This window comes from Nelumbo nucifera, chromosome 2, assembly GCF_055504915.1.
Source record: "Nelumbo nucifera cultivar China Antique chromosome 2, China Antique-T2T, whole genome shotgun sequence".
NCBI classification, from domain to species: Eukaryota; Viridiplantae; Streptophyta; class Magnoliopsida; order Proteales; family Nelumbonaceae; genus Nelumbo; species Nelumbo nucifera.
Window position 1 is genome coordinate 100,559,127 of NC_142650.1, and position 20,560 is coordinate 100,579,686.

The 20,560-nt window shown below is 40.2% G+C and overlaps 1 protein-coding gene across 13 annotated transcripts in view; it reads left to right on the forward strand.

Annotated features, from left to right (window-relative positions):
* LOC104606325 (putative NAD kinase 3) overlaps positions 1-20,560 on the forward strand; it is a 108,056-nt gene that overhangs the window by 64,984 nt on the left and 22,512 nt on the right. For all 13 annotated transcript variants that reach the window (XM_088898416.1, XM_088898415.1, XM_010271464.3 and 10 more), the window contains exons 8-10: positions 6,927-7,000; positions 7,198-7,276; positions 9,457-9,764. In XM_088898416.1, coding sequence (XP_088754542.1) covers positions 6,927-7,000; positions 7,198-7,276; positions 9,457-9,764 — 461 coding nt within the window. The remainder of the gene's footprint in view (positions 1-6,926; positions 7,001-7,197; positions 7,277-9,456; positions 9,765-20,560) is intronic.

The window sequence follows — 20,560 nt, forward strand, 5'->3', positions numbered from 1 at the left end:
AAGGTAGAGAAGTAGATAGAAACTGGCTTCTCTCCTTGTTTAAGGCTGTTCACCTCACACTTCAGTTCATAGGCTTTGGCAACATTAAGGGGTTGGGAATAGGTTTCTTTCACAACATCCCATATCTCTTTGGCTGTCTTTGCCCACAAGTAATTTCGGCTGATATGTGGCTGCATAGAATTACACAGCCATGCCATAACCAAATAGTTCTCTTGAACCCACTTGGTGTATGTTGGGTCCTCTTTGGAAGGTTCTTTCACATCTCCCAAGAAGTAACCTAGTTTTCCCCTTCCTCCAATAGCCATCATGGCTGATTGAGCCCACTCCAAGTAATTTGACCCATCAAATCTTATAGTTGTAACCTGAAACCCGGTTTCAGATACACTACCATAACTGTTGTTTCCAAAACTACTTTCTCCCTGACCCTTAAACTCCATCTTTGATCAAGAATCAGTGGCTACAAACTGTTAGAGCCACTATACCATAAAACAGAGTGAAATCAAGCAGGTCTGAAATCTGATCTGAAACCAACACAAATCTAATCTGAAATCTGATCTGATCTGAATTCTGATCTGAAACCAACTCAAATCTGATCTGAAATCAATCGCCTATCACAGTATATGCAAGAAATCAACTCAAATATGATCTGAAATCAATCGGCATGCACAGTACCAGGCAGCCTGTCAAGGTTTTATCCTCTAGAAGAGCAATCTGAGATGCTATTTTCTGAAATCACTACTGTGGGGCCCACTACTGCGAGAGCAGAATTAGAGTTTCAACTGTAGGTCTGAAACAAATGCTCAGCTGCACTCTCCAAGCAGTCCGCACAAGTGGGACTTGTCGTAGGGTCTATATGAAACCCTAAAACTGATCACCTCTGAGGGGGGGTTCGGCCCAACAGTCAAACCCTAGAAACAAACTTAAAACAGTTCGGCCTCTCCTTCTAGATAGGTCCAACCTATCTCGACTGATTGCAGTCTCTGAAACTAAATAAAAAAAAAACTTATGGATTTCGGTTTACTGCCTTCCAGGGTTACCTGAACCCTAACCTTCGCTGCTTCTTCCTGATTACCAACTCTCTGCAAGCCGCGGCAAGTCCTCAACTGCTGCGAACCTCTCCTGGTAATCTCCAAGATTCAGCCGGCGAATACTTCTTCATAAGCTTCCAGCCCTAGCTAGTCCTCATGTGGATGGCTGGACTAGACACACATGAGAAGCCCTAGATAGGCTCTGATACCAAGTAGAAGATCAAGACTGTAATCAGTCTTGAATCCTAATAGGTTTTAGGTTTACAAAACAGAAGAAAAGTGAGAGAAAGGAGAAGGAATAGAAGAGAAACAAGAGAACACAAGGGGTTGAAAGGAGGGACAGATTCTAACAGATCTGCCGCCGCCACTCTCTTATTATTTATAGGTTATGTTCGGTACATAATGGAAAGGACAAATCTGCCCTTAGTACTTACATGATAAATAAAGTAAATAAAACTGAAATAAAATAACAACTGAATTAACAAACTGACCCAAACTAACACTACTATAACTGAAACAAATAACTACACATGCTGTCCTATGAACACAGTGGGGACCACTGCTGTGGGGCCCACATCAGTGTTCTCTACAGAAAGGTATTCTATTTGCCAAACATGGGCACATGAAGCTGGAGGTTTTTACTGATGCTGATTGGGCAGGCTGTATTGATGATAGGAGATCCACCTCAGGTTATTGTGCTCTAGTCGTTGGGAACATTGTGTCATGGAGGAGTAAGAAATAGTCTGTAGTTGCTAGATCCTCAGCTGAAGTAGAATACAAGGCAATGCCACATGGCGTGTCAGAATTACTGTGGCTACGATCCCTTTTAGAAGAATTGGGAGTTGAGTACGAGAAGCGAATGATGCTCTATTGTGACAACCAAGCAGCTATCAACATTGCACATAATCCTGTTCAACATGACAAAACTAAGCACATTGAGGTTGATAGACATAAGCAAGTTGGGCATGACTGACATCTTTGCTCAGCTTGAGGGGGAGTGTAAAGAGACTGGGCCGAATGGGTCCTAGTATCTTCTCTTGTAATATCTTTTCTTTTTTCTTGTTGGTTAATGGACCTCTCTTAATGGGCCTGTTATTTCTTTTTGTTTGATCTCTTTATGTTACTGCCTAGCTGGCCACCCACTTAAGGGCATACTTGTAATTACTTTAACATTAATTCTTAATAAAAAGGATTAGAGAAGAAAGGGAAGATAATTCGAACCTTTCTTCTTCTTCCTACTCTTTTCGCCATGTTCTTCTCTTGTACTGCTGCTCTTACTTTATTCTTCCTTTTTTTCTCTAATCTTCAAATTTACACCTAACTTTTGAGGACTGATTTACATTTTGGTCATTTTTGCTACTGGTGCGAATGTCTCCATGTAATCTATACCATAAGTTTGAGTAAATCCCTTTGCAACTCATCGGGCCTTATACCTTTCAATGAAACCATCAGCATTATGTTTCACAGTAAACACCCATCTACATCCAATTGGTTTCTTCCCTTTAGGTTGATCAACTAGCTCCTAGGTATTTTTTCTCAGAAGGGCATCCATTTCTACCTTCATTGCATCCTTCCACTCAGGAATGGTCAGGGCTTCCTGTACTGTTATGAGAATGGGAATATTAGCAATGGATGTAAGAAAGGACTTGTAAGAGGGAGACAGATGATCATAGGACAAGAATTGTGAGATACAGTGGGCTGTGGATGAGGTGCAACGGCATTTGCCTTTACGGACTGCAATGGGAAGGTCAAGGTCATTCAATGGAAGTGAGGGCTTAGAAGATGGAGAAGGCTCAACAGCAGAAGGCTCATCTGTAATGGGAGATGGAAGAGATGTAGTACCTGGATCTGGATCCTCAGAAGGAATTGGGGTGGCCTGGACTGCTGATAACCGAAATCAACCTGCCTCCACCGTCTATGATAAACTCTCAAATCCTGACATTTTTGACAACCCTCCCCATTACACCCCTCTTCACTTAATGGAACAGGTAAAGGGACTTCTGATGTGTTAACCCCAACCTTACTACTCTCCCCCTGAGAAGAAACCCTAGAGTAATAAGTACATCCTCAAAGAAAGTAACATCCATGGATACAAATCTCTTTTCTGAAGTAGGTTCATAGCAGCAGTGTCCCTTTTGAGTTTGTGCATAACCAAGGAAAATACATTTTGAGGCTTTAGGGTCAAATTTGGAACTGTGAGGGCCAAGAGTTTGCATGAAGCAGGTACAACCAAAGGTTTTAAGAGGGATATAAAATAGCTCTTTATCAGGATATAAAAGAGTGAATGGAGGTTTCATGTCAAGAATCCGTGAGGGGATTCGGTTGATGAGATACACAGCTATGAGAATGGCATTTCCCCAGAAATGTATAGGCACATTGGAGTTAAATATGATACTTCTAGCTACTTCCAATATGTGCCTATTCTTTCTCTCAGCGACCCCATTTTGCTTAGGGGTATGAGGGTAGGTACTTTGATGGATAATCCCATGGTCAAGAAAATAAGAGGCTAGTGATGTTTTAAAGTATTCTATCACATTATCGGATCTGAAAATTTTGATTTTTACCCCATATTGGGTTAAAATCATTTGATGAAAGGTCTGGGTCAGGGTAGGAACCTCATCTCGAGAACGCATCAAGTAGACCCAAGAAAACCGGGTGTAGTCATCAACAAACAGCAAGAAGTATCTTTACCCCCCCATAGTAGTGATGTGATATGGTCCCCAAACATCGGTATGCACAATGTCAAAAGGAACACTACTTCTCTTATTACTTAATGAATAGGTTGTTCTACAATGCTTTGCAAGCTTACAACTTTCACACTTTAAACTGGACATTTGGATAGATTCAAATAAACTAGGAAACAAGCTTTTCAAAGACCTAAAGGATAAATGACTCAATCGGTTATGCCAAAGCATGACTTGACCAATAGACTGAGAAACAAAAGACCCTCTAACTTCACTACCTTCCCACTATGAACTTCCTCCAAGAAGATAGATTCCATTTGTCTCACAGCCAGTCCCAATCACTTTCCTTGTCTCCAAGTCCTGAAAAACACATCGATCAGGAAAAAAAGGTTATTGAGCAATTTTGGTTTTTAGTAATGCTGCTAACTGAAAGTAAATTGGTACTAAGTTTAGGAACATGCAGAATAGAAGACAGGGAAATGGCACTAGACAACTTGATGTCTCCCTTGCTAGAAATGGGAACAAGTGATCCATTAGCAATAGACACCTTGTCTTTACTAGAGGATAAGTGATAGGTAGTAAATAGTGAAGGCAAACCGGTCATATGATCAAATGCACCTGAGTTTATTACCCAACAATTTTCAGTGTTACCTGGAGGTGAAGCATGATAAGCTGAGGCCCGTGTATCTGAATGAGCGAATGCTGAGGTGGGAGGAGCTGATGTTGTGACTGGCTGAGATGATGATGCTGAATTACCAACCTCCTTTTCCAACTGAGTCAAGGCAACTAGAGTGTCTAGTGGTGCTACTCTTGTGCCTGATGAGGTTGCATAATCAGTGGTAACAGCTGTATGAGCATTCCCCTTTTTGTTCCTAAGTTTTGCTGGAACTAGATGAGGATGTAGCTTGCAACAGGTTTCTTTGGTATGCTTAGGTTTCTTGCAATGTTCACATATTAGGTCCTTCTTGTCTTCCTTCTTCCTATCTCTCTCCTTATCCTCCCCAAACATGGGTTTAGTTGCTGCCAAGACTGATTCAAGTGGCGAATGCTGTAACATAACTTTCCTTCTACTTTCTTCACTGTGCACTAGAGAGTAAGCTTGTGATAGGGTCACACTGTCTCTTGTTAGAAGCTATTGTCTCAGAATGTCATACTCAGAATTCAGACCAGCTAGAAACTCAAATACCCTATTCGTTTCAACCTGCTTTCTGTAGGTCTGTGCATCCTTCTGGCTTTCCCACTCAATTGTTTCTAAGTGATCAATCTCATGCCACAAGGATTTCAAGGTGGAAAAATAAACCGAGACTGGCTTCTCTCCTTGCTTAAGGTTATTTACCTTACATTTTCTCATAGGCCCTAGCAACATTGAGGGGCTGGGAGTAGGTTTCTTTCATGATATCCCAAATTTCTTTAGCTGTTTTTGCCCATAAATAATTTCAGATGATATGTGGCTGCATGGAGTTACACAGCCATGTCATAACCAAATAGTTCTCCTGAACCCATTTGGTATATATTTGGTCCTCCTTGGCTGGTTCCTTAATATCTCCCAGTAAATAACTTAGCTTTCCTCTACCCCCAATAGCCATCATGGCTGATTGGGCCCACTCTAGGTAGTTTGACCCATCAAATTTTACAGTGGTAATTTGAAAACTGTTCTCAGGTATGCTACCAGCACTACCAGCCCCTAAAATGTTTTCCCCTTGGCTCTTAAACTCCATTCTTTGTCAAGAAAAGGTTAAAGAATGCCTCTTGTATCACTAAGACTGGGTAATCACACCCAGGATTTGCTATCAGCCGAACCTAAGGTCAAGAAACAATACCTTTCTATCACTAAGACTGGGTAATCTCACCCAGAATTTGTTAACAACCGAATCTACTTTATCCTTCTAGGTTGGCATTCTACCCAAAAAGGTAACCTTCAAAGAACAACTTAGAGTGCAGGGCTGAAACTAACTGTGGCCCTAGAATTGGCGACAGTCAAGAAACTAGAATCTTGAACCTAGAACCAGTCAAAGGTCAAGAAACAAGCCAAGAACACAGTCAATGGCTAGAAAAGGGGGGGATCTCTCAGCCGCACTTCTTAAAGTAACCAAAAACTATTCTTTAAATGTATAAAACTTTCAGTCGAACCTTTGAAATAACCAGAAAAAGGTAATCTTTTAATAGATCAATATCAAAGATTAACTTACTTCAGCAAAACTCTGGCCGCAACCTACAAAAATAAGTCTGAACCCTAATCTCAACAATCTCCAAGATTCAGCCGATAATCCCTTTTGCTGGAAATTTTCCAACCCTAGGAAATTCTTATGCAGCCAGCCATGTCAGACTTTCATAAGATTTCCTAGGTTGGCTCTGATACCATGTAGTTGTATGAGACTACTAACAGCCCAAGCTGTTGTGTATAATCAACAGGAAATTAAGAAGATGAGAGGAGAGAATGAGAGGAGAAAGAGAGAAGAAGAGAAGAAGAATTTGAAGGAAGGGTTTTAGAAAAGAAGAGGAAGCTTAATCTGCCGCCCCCCTCTTTCTATTTATATTAATTCTGAAGTAAGGATAAGACTGCTTACATGGCAAAAATAAAATCCTAATAAAAGACTAATAAATAAAATCCTAATAAAAGACTAATAACTAATTGTGGACTGACTTAAATAACTAATAGTTGTATACAAGTACAATAGAAAGAGGTGGGGACCACATCAGTGGTTTCTACACTAACAAACTGATGCTTTTATCTCGGCATCAGTTTGAGGGAGCTGTAGAGATACTATGGGCTGACTTGGGTGGGAGTATCATATTATCATGTACCTTATGAACAATATCTTTTATTTCTCTATTGTATATACAACTCTTTCTTATTTGTTTTAGTGGAGGGCAGATTTGTCCTTTCCCTCCTTTTGTACTCAAATGATATATAATACAATTATTTGGGTGTGTGCACATTAGACACACCCTTTCAACTTCTCTGTGTACTTCAAACTTTCTCTGTTAGTCCAACTTTCCCAATACCCTTGATATGCCAGGATCAGCATCAGTAACAGCCTGTTAGGATTTTGTTCACTTTTTTCCACATCCTGGTTGTTAGGTAGCAGTAGAAAGCATGTAATGATTTTGAAATCACTTGGACTTAAAATCATTGTATACTGCTGTGATCTGGAATTTAGTATAGTCGTGTTTTAACTATTGTTATTTTAAACATTCTGTCCTTGTCTTTCAGATGAGGAAATACAACTACTGCATACAAAAGTTGATCTTGTCATAAGTCTTGGTGGGGATGGAACTGTTCTTTGGGTATGTGCCTTCTAATTTTTCACCACTTAACATAATGCACCTTTTGTGTTAATTATTTTTGTTATTTTTTCAAGATATTGTAAAACATGATTAGTGCCAAACTGGATCATATGATTTGTATCTATCCTTGTTATTCTTTAAAAGTGCTTTTATAATCAAATACTGAACAACACTTGAAATCTTATTCTTATTTGCAGGCTGCATCAATGTTCAAAGGTCCAGTTCCTCCTTTTGTCCCATTTTCCCTAGGATCTTTGGGTTTTATGACTCCATTTCGTATCCTGCATCTTTTTTTAAACCATCTTTTACTTGAAATGATGCTATTCTAAAAGTAACCAATTTAAATGATAATTTTCATATATATGTGGTTTCTTTATCTACATTGTTAACTTACTATATCTAACAATTTTTTCTAGCTTTTCTAGCTTTGTCCATGATTATCTAAAATGCTCTTAGTCTGTTTTTCCCATTCAATCTAACATTAATGAACTTTTTGAAGATCTGACATCAATTCACACATAGCAGACTGTTTCAAGAACTGTTGCTGCCAAAACAAAAGGTGTATGCAAAAGTACTTGATTCTTGGTGTAATCCTAGGTTTGTTATGGGGAACAAATGTATTAACCTCCCAGCACTTGTGAATTTCTAATTGGAGAAGCCTCAAAGTTCTCAAAGGAACTAAAACTTAAGGCTAGATCTCCACTAGTTTATTCGAAAAATCTTCCATAAACCTTCTATAGTCTTGTCAGTGTTTCCAGTAACAACTAACAAGCATATTTTGGACAAATGGATAATTCCAAAATTCTACTCTATCCAAATTCAATATAGGAAATGATCACTTACCAAGCAAAGAGCTGATTATGACTACCTAACTTCCTGAATGTGCATTGAACATTCTATATGAGGCAATACAACTTCAGAAATTTCATCATGCATAAGGAGGTTAAGCTGTTCAATTATGTAAGTGGAATTTGATTTTGCTTTTGAAGTATATATTTTGTAAAGTTTTATAACTTCTTTTGTTTGTAGATGAAGTGAAACCCACACCATCCTAAAATTACAAAGTGTTTTGTTTGAGGATTATCTAAATGTAATCTTTTCTTTTTCAGTAAAAGTTCTTTTATTTTATATTAAAAAGGTTCTGCAATTTGACAAAAGACATTGATCATGATGAAACACATTGGTGGGGCAAGGTGCTGCATCTCCCCTTCTGAGACACAGATTCTGAGATGCAGAGAAAGTGAGACCTAAGTCCTATACTCTGTCTCTCATTCTCTGTCTTTTCACAGTTTACCATCCCTCCTGTCTGTCTCTATATATGGGTGATTGGGCCCTTGTGAACTTCCATTCAAACTGATTGTCTCCTCTCTAGTCACAATTCACAAGAGGAGACAAGGGTCTAGAAGGCTTCGCTGTTCACTTAACACTCAAGAATCGAATGGTGAGTGTTATCCCTATCCTTTGATTTTTCATTTTCTATAAACTTCTTTTCAATTTTGTTTTTTTTTTTATCTCTAATCTATAAGAAAAGAGTTATTGCCCTATTGATTACTTCTATTGAGTTTTGCCACCATAGAGTTTTTCCCGAGTATTTCATGTGCTTCCTGATCAACTAGTGATTCAGGATATAATTAATCGGCTCTTATCTGGTGAGACCCGATTACCGATTGGTTTGGTTCTGGTTCTAATTTTATAGAATCATTAGGGTCTGGTTCAGTTCTGGGTTTACCTATTTTTAACATTTGGTTCGGGTGGTTCTACCCTGTTCTGAACCAGGGATTGGGTTGATCTTATCAAGATAACATGGAGAAACTCTGCATACTCTATTGGAAGCTGGTGGATAAATGGTCCAGCCTCTATTGGTTCACACACTTGTTGGGAAAGAAAAAGAGAATGAAAAAGTAAAAGGAGTGGTTGGGAAATGCACCTTACTCATTGTCAATTTTGAAGTTCATTATAGGTGGTACAAAAGAGAAACAAAGGGGCAAGCATCCCACTCCTTGAAATATTCTAATTTGACTAATACAAAAGTTTCTTGAAGGAACTAAAACATAAGGGTGGAACTTCATTTATTAATTCATTTCAATTACATTTCTCATATACTTAGTACAGACCCCCAGTAGTCCTTCCATACTGAGCATGTATGAAAAGTTATTTTGTGACCAGAAATAAAAGAAATAAAGAAAAAACAAGTCAAACTCATAAGCAGTCACTGACTAAAAAGATCCAATCTTGACACTTGAACTTCTCAGACATGTGTTGATCACTCTAGATAAGGCAGGGCAGTGTACTCATTTAATTGGGAGAGATGGTTCAGATATTTCATCTTGCATTAGTAAGTTGAAGTTATTCATTCATGTAAATGCTTTGTTTGACTTTGGAAGTATCCATAATGTACAATATGTAGAATCCTTTATATTTACAGCATCCAAATGTTCATCTTTAATAACTTTCAGAAAGTGAACACTACAGAGACTATCTTGATGGAATAATAAAGGGACCTATTAGTATCACATTACGCCACCGTTTGCAGTGTCATGTTATCCGAGACACAGCCAAGGATGAATTAGAGACTGAAGATCCTATTCTTGTCCTGAATGAGGTTACTATAGACCGTGGGATTTCATCCTACCTTACAAACCTGGAATGCTATTGTGACAACTCTTTTATGACATGTGTACAAGGAGATGGATTGATCATATCAACAACATCTGGAAGTACTGCATACTCATTGGCTGCTGGTGGATCAATGGTCCATCCACAGGTATTCTTAGACACTCACTTTTTGGTCTCGTTACCATTATTTTTATGGTTTATATCAGATATTACCTTTAGTAGCTATTGAGTTGGGCCGATTTCTAGTTATTGGGCCTAGTTATTTAGCTCTTATTTTTTAAGTTGTTAAGTTAGGAAGTTGTTGGGCTTTAGCCCCATTAGCTTATGTTTTTAAGTTGTGACTGTTCAGCTACTTTAATAGCCGCCCTACTAAGAGCATTCTTGTAATCTTTTATTCTTTTAAGTTAAGTACAAAATATAATGAGGGGTTGGCGGCCAGACCTAATTCAATTCTGGTTGACATCCTACTCTTTCTTTCTTCTCTTTTCTTCTCTACTGCTGAAACTCTTCATCTTCTTCTTTCTCTTCACAAGGAATTCATCTAGATTTCCAAACAGTGATTTCTACTTGGTATCAGAGCAGGCCGAAGGTTCCTTGAGCTGTTTTCTCATGCAGCCCTAGATCGGCCGATTGCATGGTGATTTAAGAGGCTGATCAAAGATCTCAGGTAAGCCCAGTTTTTGGATTTTTTGGTGGATCTGTTTTGCCTTGTAGCTGGTCTAGGGTTTTCCATCAAAATCAAGAGAAACTGGAGAAAGGGGAAGAGTCCTATTTCTGTTGGACTCTTCAATTTTGACCTAGGAAGTGGCTTCCTAATTTTTAGGGTTCCTTGGAGTTTTCTATAGGGGCAGTTCAAGTCTTGCCTGATTTGGAGGTTTCTGGAGAGAGTGGCTGCCTCTTTTCTCTCTTCTCTCGTCCCGCAGAAAAGGAATCTTTTGTGGGAGGACCATCTAGGGCACCAGAAGGGTGTCGTTGGTACCAAAACTGATTTATTTTATATTCTTGCATATTAAAATAATCTTCTATCCCCTTTTTGAGAAGTATGGAGGGTAACGGAGTTGAAAACAAGCCTGGGACTAAAATGAGGCCAGTGGGAGGAGGTGCTGGAGACCTTTTCGAGGCTAGGACCATTACTACAGTTAAGTTGGATGGTTCAAATTACTTAGAATGGTTACAATTTGCAAAGATGGCCATTGGTGCTTATGGGAAGTTAGGGTATATCACTGGTGAAGAAGTGAAACCCGAAACTAACAGCTCCCGGTGGGTACAGGAGAACTATATGGTGATGACTTGGCTGTGTAATTCCATGCTGCCCCATATAAGTAAAAACTTTTTGTGGGCAAATACTGCTAAGAAAATATGGGATGGGGTTGCAGAAACCTATTCACAGAGGGAGAATGTTGCTAGGACTTACAAGTTGAGAAATCAGATTATTGTTACAAGGCAGGGAGATAAACCTATTGTTGTTTACTTTTTAGCCCTTAAAATCTTGTGGCAGGAGATTGACCATTTGGAGACAGTTGTTTGGGAAACCACTAAGGATGCAGCTGCCTACTAGAAGCTCCTAGAGAAGTATAGGGTGTTTGAATTTCTTGCTGGCCTTAAACCCGAATATGATATTGCAAAGCAGCACATTCTTTCCAGGGACAGTGTCACTCTCTCCCAAGCATATGCCTTTGTGTCAAGGGAAAAGAGCAGGAGAAATGTGATGATGAAAAATTCTGGGGTGGTAGTGAAATCAAGAAGGAAGACAAAAAGGATTTGATTTGTGACTACTGTAAGAAGCCTAAACACACAAGAGATACTTGTTGGAAGCTTCATCCCCATCTTGTGCCGAATAGACTCAAAAATAAGAAGGGAAATGCTCACATGGTAGTCATTGGTGACATTCCGACCCCTCCTACTACAGTTACTCTGGAGTCTGTTGTAGCTGCTGCAATAAGGACTGAACTTGAGAGGTATGACAGTTTCTGAACCAGCGAGATACAACCAGTTCTAGTTCAGCAACAGGTGGACAGCCAGGTCCAAGTGGTTCTGGTGGAGTACACTCTACTTCCTTTGCTCACATAGGTAGTTCACATGTCACTGCAAATTATGTTTCTACTTCAGGTAAGGAGGGACCTCCTTGGATTATAGATTCTGGAGCCTTAGAGCACATGACCCATAGTTCCACTATTTTTTCTTCTTACCAGCTCTGTCCTGGCAGAGACAGGGTCTCCACAGCTGATGGATCTCATGTTTCCATTGCTGGGAAGGGGTCTGTCAAGATTAGTGATTCCATTTCCCTTCCCTCTGTCCTTCATGTTCCCAGATTGAGTACTAATCTGTTATCTGTTAGTAGTTTGATTAAGAACTTGAACTGTTCAGTAATTTTTTCTCCTGGTCATTGTATCTTGCTGGATCTGGATTCAAAGAGGACGATTGGGAGTGGTCGTGAAGTGAATGGAATCTACCTCCTGGATGTGCTTCCTCCTCATCAGAGTCATCATGTCAGCAGGGATAGTGAGTCAGGGTTTGTGAGTCAGATTATGCTGTGGCATAATCGTTTAGGTCATTTGCCTTTTTCTTCTTTGAGTCTTTTGTTTCCAAAGCTATTTGAGTCTGTTAGTTTGTCAAGTCTGGAGTGTGAAGGTTGTCAACTTGGAAAGCATTGTAGACATTCCTTTAGAGCTAGTAATAAAAGATGTTCATCTCCTTTTGATGTTATTCATTCTGATGTGTGGGGACCTTATCATGTTCCTTTTATAGCTGGTTATCGATATTTTCTCTTATTTGTGGATATTTCTCTCGATATTCTTGGATTTACTTGATGAGATCCCGAGATGAGGTACCACCCTTGATAAGGCAATTTCATCAGATGGTGCTAACACAGTTTGGAACACGAACAAAGGTGTTCAGATCAGACAATGCCAGGGAATATTTTGGAAAACACCTTGCTTCATATCTGTTAGAATATGGTGTTGTCCATCAGAGCAATTGTTCCTACAGTCCACAGTAGAATGGTATTGTAGAAAGGAAGAGCAGACACATTGTTGAGATTGCAAGAAGCATGATGATCACATCTACAGTTCCAGTTTGGTTTTGGGGTGATGCAGTTCTCACAACAGTATTTTTGATTAACAGGGTGCCCTCCCGTATATTTGGATTCAACACCCTATTTAGCCTCCTTTTTCCTGAGGGGGAGATGTTCCATATTCCTCTCAGAGTGTTTGGGTGTGTTTGCTTTGCACATATTCTTAGTCCTCACCGTTCGAAGCTTGATCCGAAGGCAAAGAAGTGTGTCTTCCTTGGATATGCAGAAAATCAAAAGGGGTATTGCTGCTATGATCCGGTCTCTGGGAGTCGGTATATTACTATGGATGTCACTTTTTTTGAGTCCACATACTTTTTCTCGAAGAATCCTTCTCAGGGGGAGTGTTTTGGGGAAGTGAGTGAGCAGTCTATCCCTCTTCCAGTTCCAGTTCCTGTGTCAACTCCTATGCCTGATCCTCTTATGTCACCTACCTTACCACCTCCCTTGCGTCCTGCTTCTCAACATTACTCATGACAGAGACTTCATAGGGAGGTTGATTCCATTGCAGCAGAACCCACATCACTTTCTGTCGGTTCCTTGGAGACTCCATATTCAACTAATACGGATTCAGGTATTCCTCTTGATACCTCTATTGTTTTTGTTCCCATTGATTCTACTAACCCCATTATAGATAACCTGGACCTTCCTATTGCTCTTAGAAAAGGGAAGAGAAAGTGTACTGCTCATTGTATTTCACAGTGCCTATCCTACAGTGGACTTTCTCCTTCCTACTGAGCTTTTCTTTCCTCTCTTGACTCCGTGTCTATACCCAAGGGGTGTCAGTGAGGCTCTCTCCAAACCTGAATGGAAGATAGGTATGCAGGAAGAGATGGAAGCTTTAATTAAGAATTGGACATGGGAGATTGTGGACCTACCAGAGGGCAAGGAGACTGTTTGATGCAGATGGGTTTACACAGTCAAATATAAGGCAGATGGAAGTATAGAAAGGTACAAGGCCAGACTTGTTGCAAAAGGGTACACACAGACCTATGGCATTGATTACTTAGAAACCTTTGCACCAGTTGCAAAGATGACCTCTGTTCGGATACTTCTTTCTCTTGCTGCCACATACTCTTGGCCCCTGTTTCAACTTGATGTGAAGAATGCTTTCCTAAATGGAGATTTGCAAGAAGTGTATATGGATCTTCTTGCTGGTTTCTACAGTGATGCTGAAAAGGGAAAGGTATGCAGACTTAAGAAGTCACTTTATGGCTTAAAGCAGTCTCCCAGAGCATGGTTTGACAGGTTCAGGAAAGCCTTGGTTGCTTTTAGCTACACTCAGAGGCCTAATTGTTTATGTGGATGATATTGTTGTCACAGGGAATGACCTAAGTGAGATTGATTGTCTGGAGAAAAATCTACACAGAGAATTTTAAATTAAGGATCTTGGAGAACTTAGATACTTCTTGGGCATTGAAGTTGCAAGATCAAAGCATGGAATTTTTATCTCTCAGAGGAAGTATGTCTTGGATCTTCTACAAGAAACAGGGAAGCTTGGAACAAAGGCAATCAATACTCCTATTGATCAGAATCACAAAATTAATGCATCAGAAGGTGAGCCAGCAAAGGACATCGGGAGATATTAGATACTTGTGGGGCGGCTGCTATACTTGTGTATGACAAGACTAGACATTTCCTATGCAGTAAGTGTGGTAAGTCAATATATGCATGCTCCACGAGTCCAGCATTGGGAGGCTGTTGACAGAATTCTTGCTTTCTGAAGGGACACCCGAGCAGAGGCATATTGTTTGTTGATCATGGACAGTTGAAACTAGAGGCTTATACATTTGTAGATTGGGCAGGATGCCTTGATGACAGGAGATCTACTTCAGGAGTATGCACCCTTGTTGGGGGTAACCTTGTCTCGTAGAAGAGTAAGAAACAGACAGTGGTGGCAAGATCAAGTGCTGAAGCTGAATACAGGGCCATGGCACATGGAGTTTCAGAACTCCTCTGGATCTGTTCCCTGTTAGGAGAGATTGGTTTACAGGCAGAAGAATCTATGATGTTGTACTGTGATAACCCGACAGCAATCAACGTTGCCCATAACCCAGTTCAGCATGACCAGACAAAGCACATTGAAGTGGATAGACATTTCATCAGAGAAAGGGTGACTTCTAGGGAAGTTTGTCTCCCATACATTGCTTTTGATCTGCAGCTTGCTGATGTTCTCATAAAAGGTGTTGCAAGCAACAAGCTAGAGCATGATCTACGCAAGTTGGGAATGTGTGGCATTTACTCCAAACTTGAGGGGGAGTGTTGAGTTGGGCCGATTTCTAGTTATTGGGCCTAGTTATTTAGCTCTTATTTTTTAAGTTGTTAAGTTAGGAAGTTGTTGGGCTTTAGGCCCATTAGCTTATTTTTTAAGTTGTGACTGTTCAGCTACTTTAGTAGCCGCCCTACTAAGGGCATTCTTGTAATCTCTAATTCTTTTAAGTGAAGTATAAAATATAATGAGGGGTTGGTGGCTAGACCTAATTCATTTCTGGTTGACATCCTACTCTTTCTTTTCTTCTCTTTTCTTCTCTACTGCTGAAACTCTTCATCTTCTTCTTCTTTCTCTTCACAAGGAATTCATCTAGATTTCCAAACAGTGATTTCTACTGTAGCAAATCTTAAGAGAATATCTCCTTCATATCTTTGAATTCTTCCACTTATTCTGTGCCACTTTTTTTATAGGAAAGGTAAAATTTCATTAAAACATAAAGAAAATACAAGAAAAGGTGATATCACCTTGAAAAGAAATTAACAAAGAAAACTGCAATTTGCAATGAAATTTGATGTAATGTTCAGTTGTTATGTGCCACAAGGGCACTTTTCTCTTTCTTTTATTTCTTGTTATGTTTGGATACCCTAAAATTTAAATACAAGGCTGGCACCGCCAACCAGGACTTTTTGTCTCTCTAATCTCCTTATTCTCCTGTCCCTCTCTTCTTCCTTCCTCTTTTCTTCTTCTTCTACTTCTCTGGAATCATGGTATCAGAGCAAGGTAGGGCTCTGTAAAACCTTTCCTCTTCTGGCTGAAGCTTCCTCCCTTCTTCACTGGACTGGGAGTGGAAGAAACCTGGTCAAACCTGCACTGAGAACACTTCAGCAGCTTCCTTTCTTTCACAGTTTGATCAGAACTCAACAGAACTAATACCAGAAATCAGTGAATGGTGCTTTGAATCTTCTCTAAGAGGTCGGTGGTTGTTTTTTCCTGTTTTCTTATTGTTCTGGGATTGGAATCTCCGGAATCCTACTCGAACTGAGCAAGAACAAGAACTAAGCCCTTTCTTTCTTTAGTTCTTGGTCTGGTTACCAAGAACAGGCAGTGGTCTGCCTTGGCCGAATGATATAAGGGTGGTCTGAACCCTATTTGTGGATCTCTAGATCCAGAACTGTGTGAATGTTGAATCTTTGTAGGTCATGAGTGACCTGGTTCAGTCTACTGAAGTACTACAGCAGCCCTATTGATGCTTTGTGTGGCTGTACTAGACTTGGTCAGATCTGGTAGACCTGCTAATGTGTGTAACAGCAAGTGCTGTACTTTCTGGAACTTCTTTTTGATTCAAAAAAGGGGGAAAAATTACTCTTCGAAGTAGGAGCTGTTGTCCTCTGTGTTTGCTGTAAGAACAGGATTGGTGATTATTGATAAGTTAGTACTTATGGCTTATGAAGATTCTGCAACTTCAGGGACCACTTCAAATCAGAGTGGTTTGAACAGTGGCCAGGATACAACAAACTTCTTAATGTATATTACCCCCTTAGATGGTAGAAATTACTTGGGATGGTCCAAGGAGATGAGGCTGTACATCACAGCCCGAGGTAAAGCTGGATATAGAAATGGAAAAGTGAAAAAACCTAGAGCTGGCACTGCTGAATTTGACAAATGGGACCAAGTGCTTGATTATGCGTTGGATTTTTGACATCTATGTTACCCTCTGTTAAGCAGAACTTTATGTGGGTTGAAACGAAAAAAGAAATATGGGACCAAGCAAAGGCCACTTACTTAGAACAAAGACATTATGCCAGAATTTATCAGCTTCAAGCAGAACCCTCAACATGTAAGAAAGGGGAAAGGGGTTTATATGCTTACTATTCTGCACTCACTTCAGTTTGTAAAGAATTAGATTACTACCAAAGTATTGAGTGGGAGAGTGAGAAAGATGCCCAAGCCTATAAACAGTTTGTCTCTCAGCAGCGTGTCTTTGCCTTCCTTCTAGGGCTAAATCCCATGTATGAACCTATCAGAGTGCAGATTTTGGGCAGTAAGGACCTCCCTTCTGTCCAAGAGATATATGCTCTAGTGCAATTTGAGGAAAGTAGATCAGCTATGAATGCTCTTGAGGGGGAGTCAATTGCTCTAGCAATAAAAAATAACCCAAGCTCGGCAAAAAGGGGGAAAGGTAAAAAAAGAGTGGATGATAAAGATAAGTTGTGGTGCACCCATTGCCATAAATCTAGGCATACCTGTGAGACTTGTTGGGAACTGAATGAAAAACCTAAATGGGAGCAAGAATTGAGCAAGAAATCAACACATGAGCAGAACAAGAAATCAAGTCAAAAGAAGTTCACTTCAGCAAACTTAGCATCTCAAGAGTCTCTCAATAATCTTTCTACTATGAGTTCTACTTAGGGTTTCCCTCTTAGTTCTAATCTCAAGGAGGATATTTGTTAACAGCTGTTATTTTTCCTATGTATAGTACTGTAGGGGTACTATTGTACTTTTACTCTTTTTTATTTTAGTTGCTGTCGCCCTAGTCTATATATTAAAAAAGCTGGCACCGCCAGCAGTATCTTTTGCTTTCAGTTCTCTCTTCTCTCTTCTTCTCTCTCTTCTCTCTTATTCCATTCTTCTCTCCTGCATAACATGGTATTAGAGCGGGACTATCAGATCTGAAAGGAGAAGTCGAGTGAACAGTTTTTTTTTCTTCTTCGCACCAGATTTCCAGATCGGCCGCCCTCATCTGCTGTTCGGCTGATTGAAGATCTCACACACTGAAGTAACTTTTCTCTCTCTCCTCCTTTTTTCTGGTCGTGTGCCAGGGCAAAACCTGTACTAGGTCTGCTGATTGGATGTGAGGTGATCAACACCTCTTTCTTTCCTTTTTTGTGGGGTCGACTGATCCCTGTGAAACTGTAGGTCGTGAGGACCTTTTGTGTGCTGCAACAGCAGCTTTTATGGTGAACTGAAGGTCAGAAAGTGACCGGTACTTGCTGTAATAGCAGTCCTGTTGATGCGTAGGTCAAGAGATGATCTGTATGCACTATGGCAACACTTGTGTTGATCTTGTAGGTCAAGGGATGACCTGTTAGTGCTGTAACAGCACTTGTGTTTTCACAAAAGGAGGTGTGTTTCCGAAGAAATTTTTTTTTTTTTCGTTCCCCCTTGGTGTTGAATTTCTTTAAGGCTGTGTACCCCATTTAAGAGTTGTTTTTGAATCTGAAATCATGAGTGGTGAAGATTCCGCTACATCCGGTGTTTCCTCAATGCCGAATGGAATGAGTGGGGGTGTGGACTTATCCTTTCCCATGGCTGTTATTCCTCTTCATGATTTAAATTGTTTAGAGTGGTCAAGAGGGATCAAGTTGTACATCACTACAAGGGGAAAGATAGGTTATATTAATGGGAGAATCAAAGAACCACATTCTGGGAGTGCTGAATATGACAGATGGAACTAGGAAAATAGCATGGTCATGTCCTGGCTTTTAGTTTCTATGCAACCTCAAATAAGAAGGAATTTCATGTGGGCTGAAATGGCAAATGAGATCTGGGAACAAGCAAAATCAACCTATTCGGAACTGCGTCACTATGCAAAAATCTACCAGCTACAATAAGAATCGTCTACTTGTAAACAGGGGGAGAGGTGTCTATCTGTGTACTACTTAGACTTGACCTCTGTCTGGAAGGAGTTAGATCATTATCAGAGTGTGGACTAGAAGTGTGATGAAGATGCAAAACTGTACAAAAAACTTGTCTCCCAACAGAGAGTGTTTGCTTTCTTACATGGTTTGAACCCTACATATGAATCTATCAGAGTCTAGATCCTAGGTAGCAAGGATCTTCCATCAGTTCAGGAAGTTTATGCTCTTGTACAATCAGAAGAAAGCAGAAGGAATTTGATGAACAATTCTGGAGGAGATGCAGTTGTGTTGGTAGCGAAAGGGAGTGTTACTACCGGTGGGGGAAATACTTTTAAGAAGGGGGATCTTCAGAAAAAGGTGGATGACAAGGACAAACTGTGGTGTACTCATTGCCAGAAACCCCGACACACCTGAGACACATGTTGGGATCTTCATGGAAAGCCAAAATGGGCTCAAGATCTGAATAAGAAGCAAGGTTCAGATATGAATAAAAAGTCAGGACAGCAAGGTACAAGAAAACACACTATGGAAAACATGGCTACTCAGGAGAATCAACCCCCCATTACTACTGTGACTCAGACACATTCCTCTGGATTTGACCCAAGGGAGGATATTATAAATTCCTTTCGTGACCATTTAGAGCTCTATGGTAGAGCAACTCGTCAGATGGATGCTCCTCCCTCAACTTCATTTGCGTCTACATCAAGTAACTCTACCACAGCTTTCCATGTTGCTTCTCATACGCTTGACACTCCCTAGATCATTGATTCTAGAGCGTCGAAACACATGACTGGTACGCCCTCTTACTTTCAAACTTATCACCTTCTTTTTGGAAGAGACAAGGTGAGACTAGCTGATGGATCATACACTACCATAGCTGGTCAATGAACCATTTCTCTCCCTCTCGGCCTTACCCTCTCTGATGTTTTACATGTTTTGAAATTTCCTATTAATTTTTTCTCTGCTAGTAGTATTACTAATTCCTTAAACTGCTCAGGGACCTTTTTCCCTTCTTACTGTGTGATCCAGGATCTGGCCTCGGGGAGGACGATTGGTAGAGGATGTATGGTTGATGGACTTTACATGCTGGAGAATAAGGGTGGTCTTCAAGTCACTGAGTCTAAGAGTCAGTCCTGTAAGAGTCAAGTTTATTTATGGCATTGTCGTCTTGGTCATTTTTCTTTTGAGTCTTTGAAAGTGGTTTCTAGAATTGTTCAAGTCAGTGTCCGCTTCGGATTTCTCTTGTCAAACTTGTCAATTAAGTAAGTAGTGTAGAACTCATTTTCTTTCAAAAATTAATAAATCTGAATTTCCTTTTCACATTGTTCATTCTGATGTGTGGGGCCCTGTTACTTTACCATCTGAGAGTGGCTACAAGTATTTTATTACCATTATCGAAGATTATTCTAGATATACATGGGTATATCCCATGCGGACTAGGGATGAAGTACCAAAAATTATCCAAGATTTTCAGCGGATGGTGTTCACCCAATTTCAAACTGAAATCCAAATTTTTCAGTCAGATAATGCCAAAGAGTATTTTCATAGTGATCTCACGGAGTTTTTTGCTTCACGTGGTTCACATCACCGTAGCTCTTGTGCCCGAACACCACAACAAAATGGTGTTGCTGAAAGAAAGAACCGACACCTCCTTGAAGTGGCCCGGGGTTTACTACTCCACACGAATGTCCCAAAACGCTTTTGGCTTGAGGCTGTCCTTTGTGCTACCTACCTCATCAACCGTATGCCCTCTCGTTGGTTAGAGTGCAAAGCCCTACATCAGCTTCTCTTTCCTAAGGCCCCCCTTCTTTCCATTCCTCCTCGTGTGTTTGGTTGTCGTTGCTTTGTCCAAAATTTGTCACCCACTCATGGAAAATTGGATCCTCATGCTATTCCTTGCATATTCCTGGGGTACTCCTTCACTCAGAAGTACCGTTGTTTTGATCCTGTTTCTCGGAAATTCTATGTTTCCATGGATGTCTTTTTCTTTGAGAGTGAGCTGTTTTTCCCTGTTTCTCCTCAGG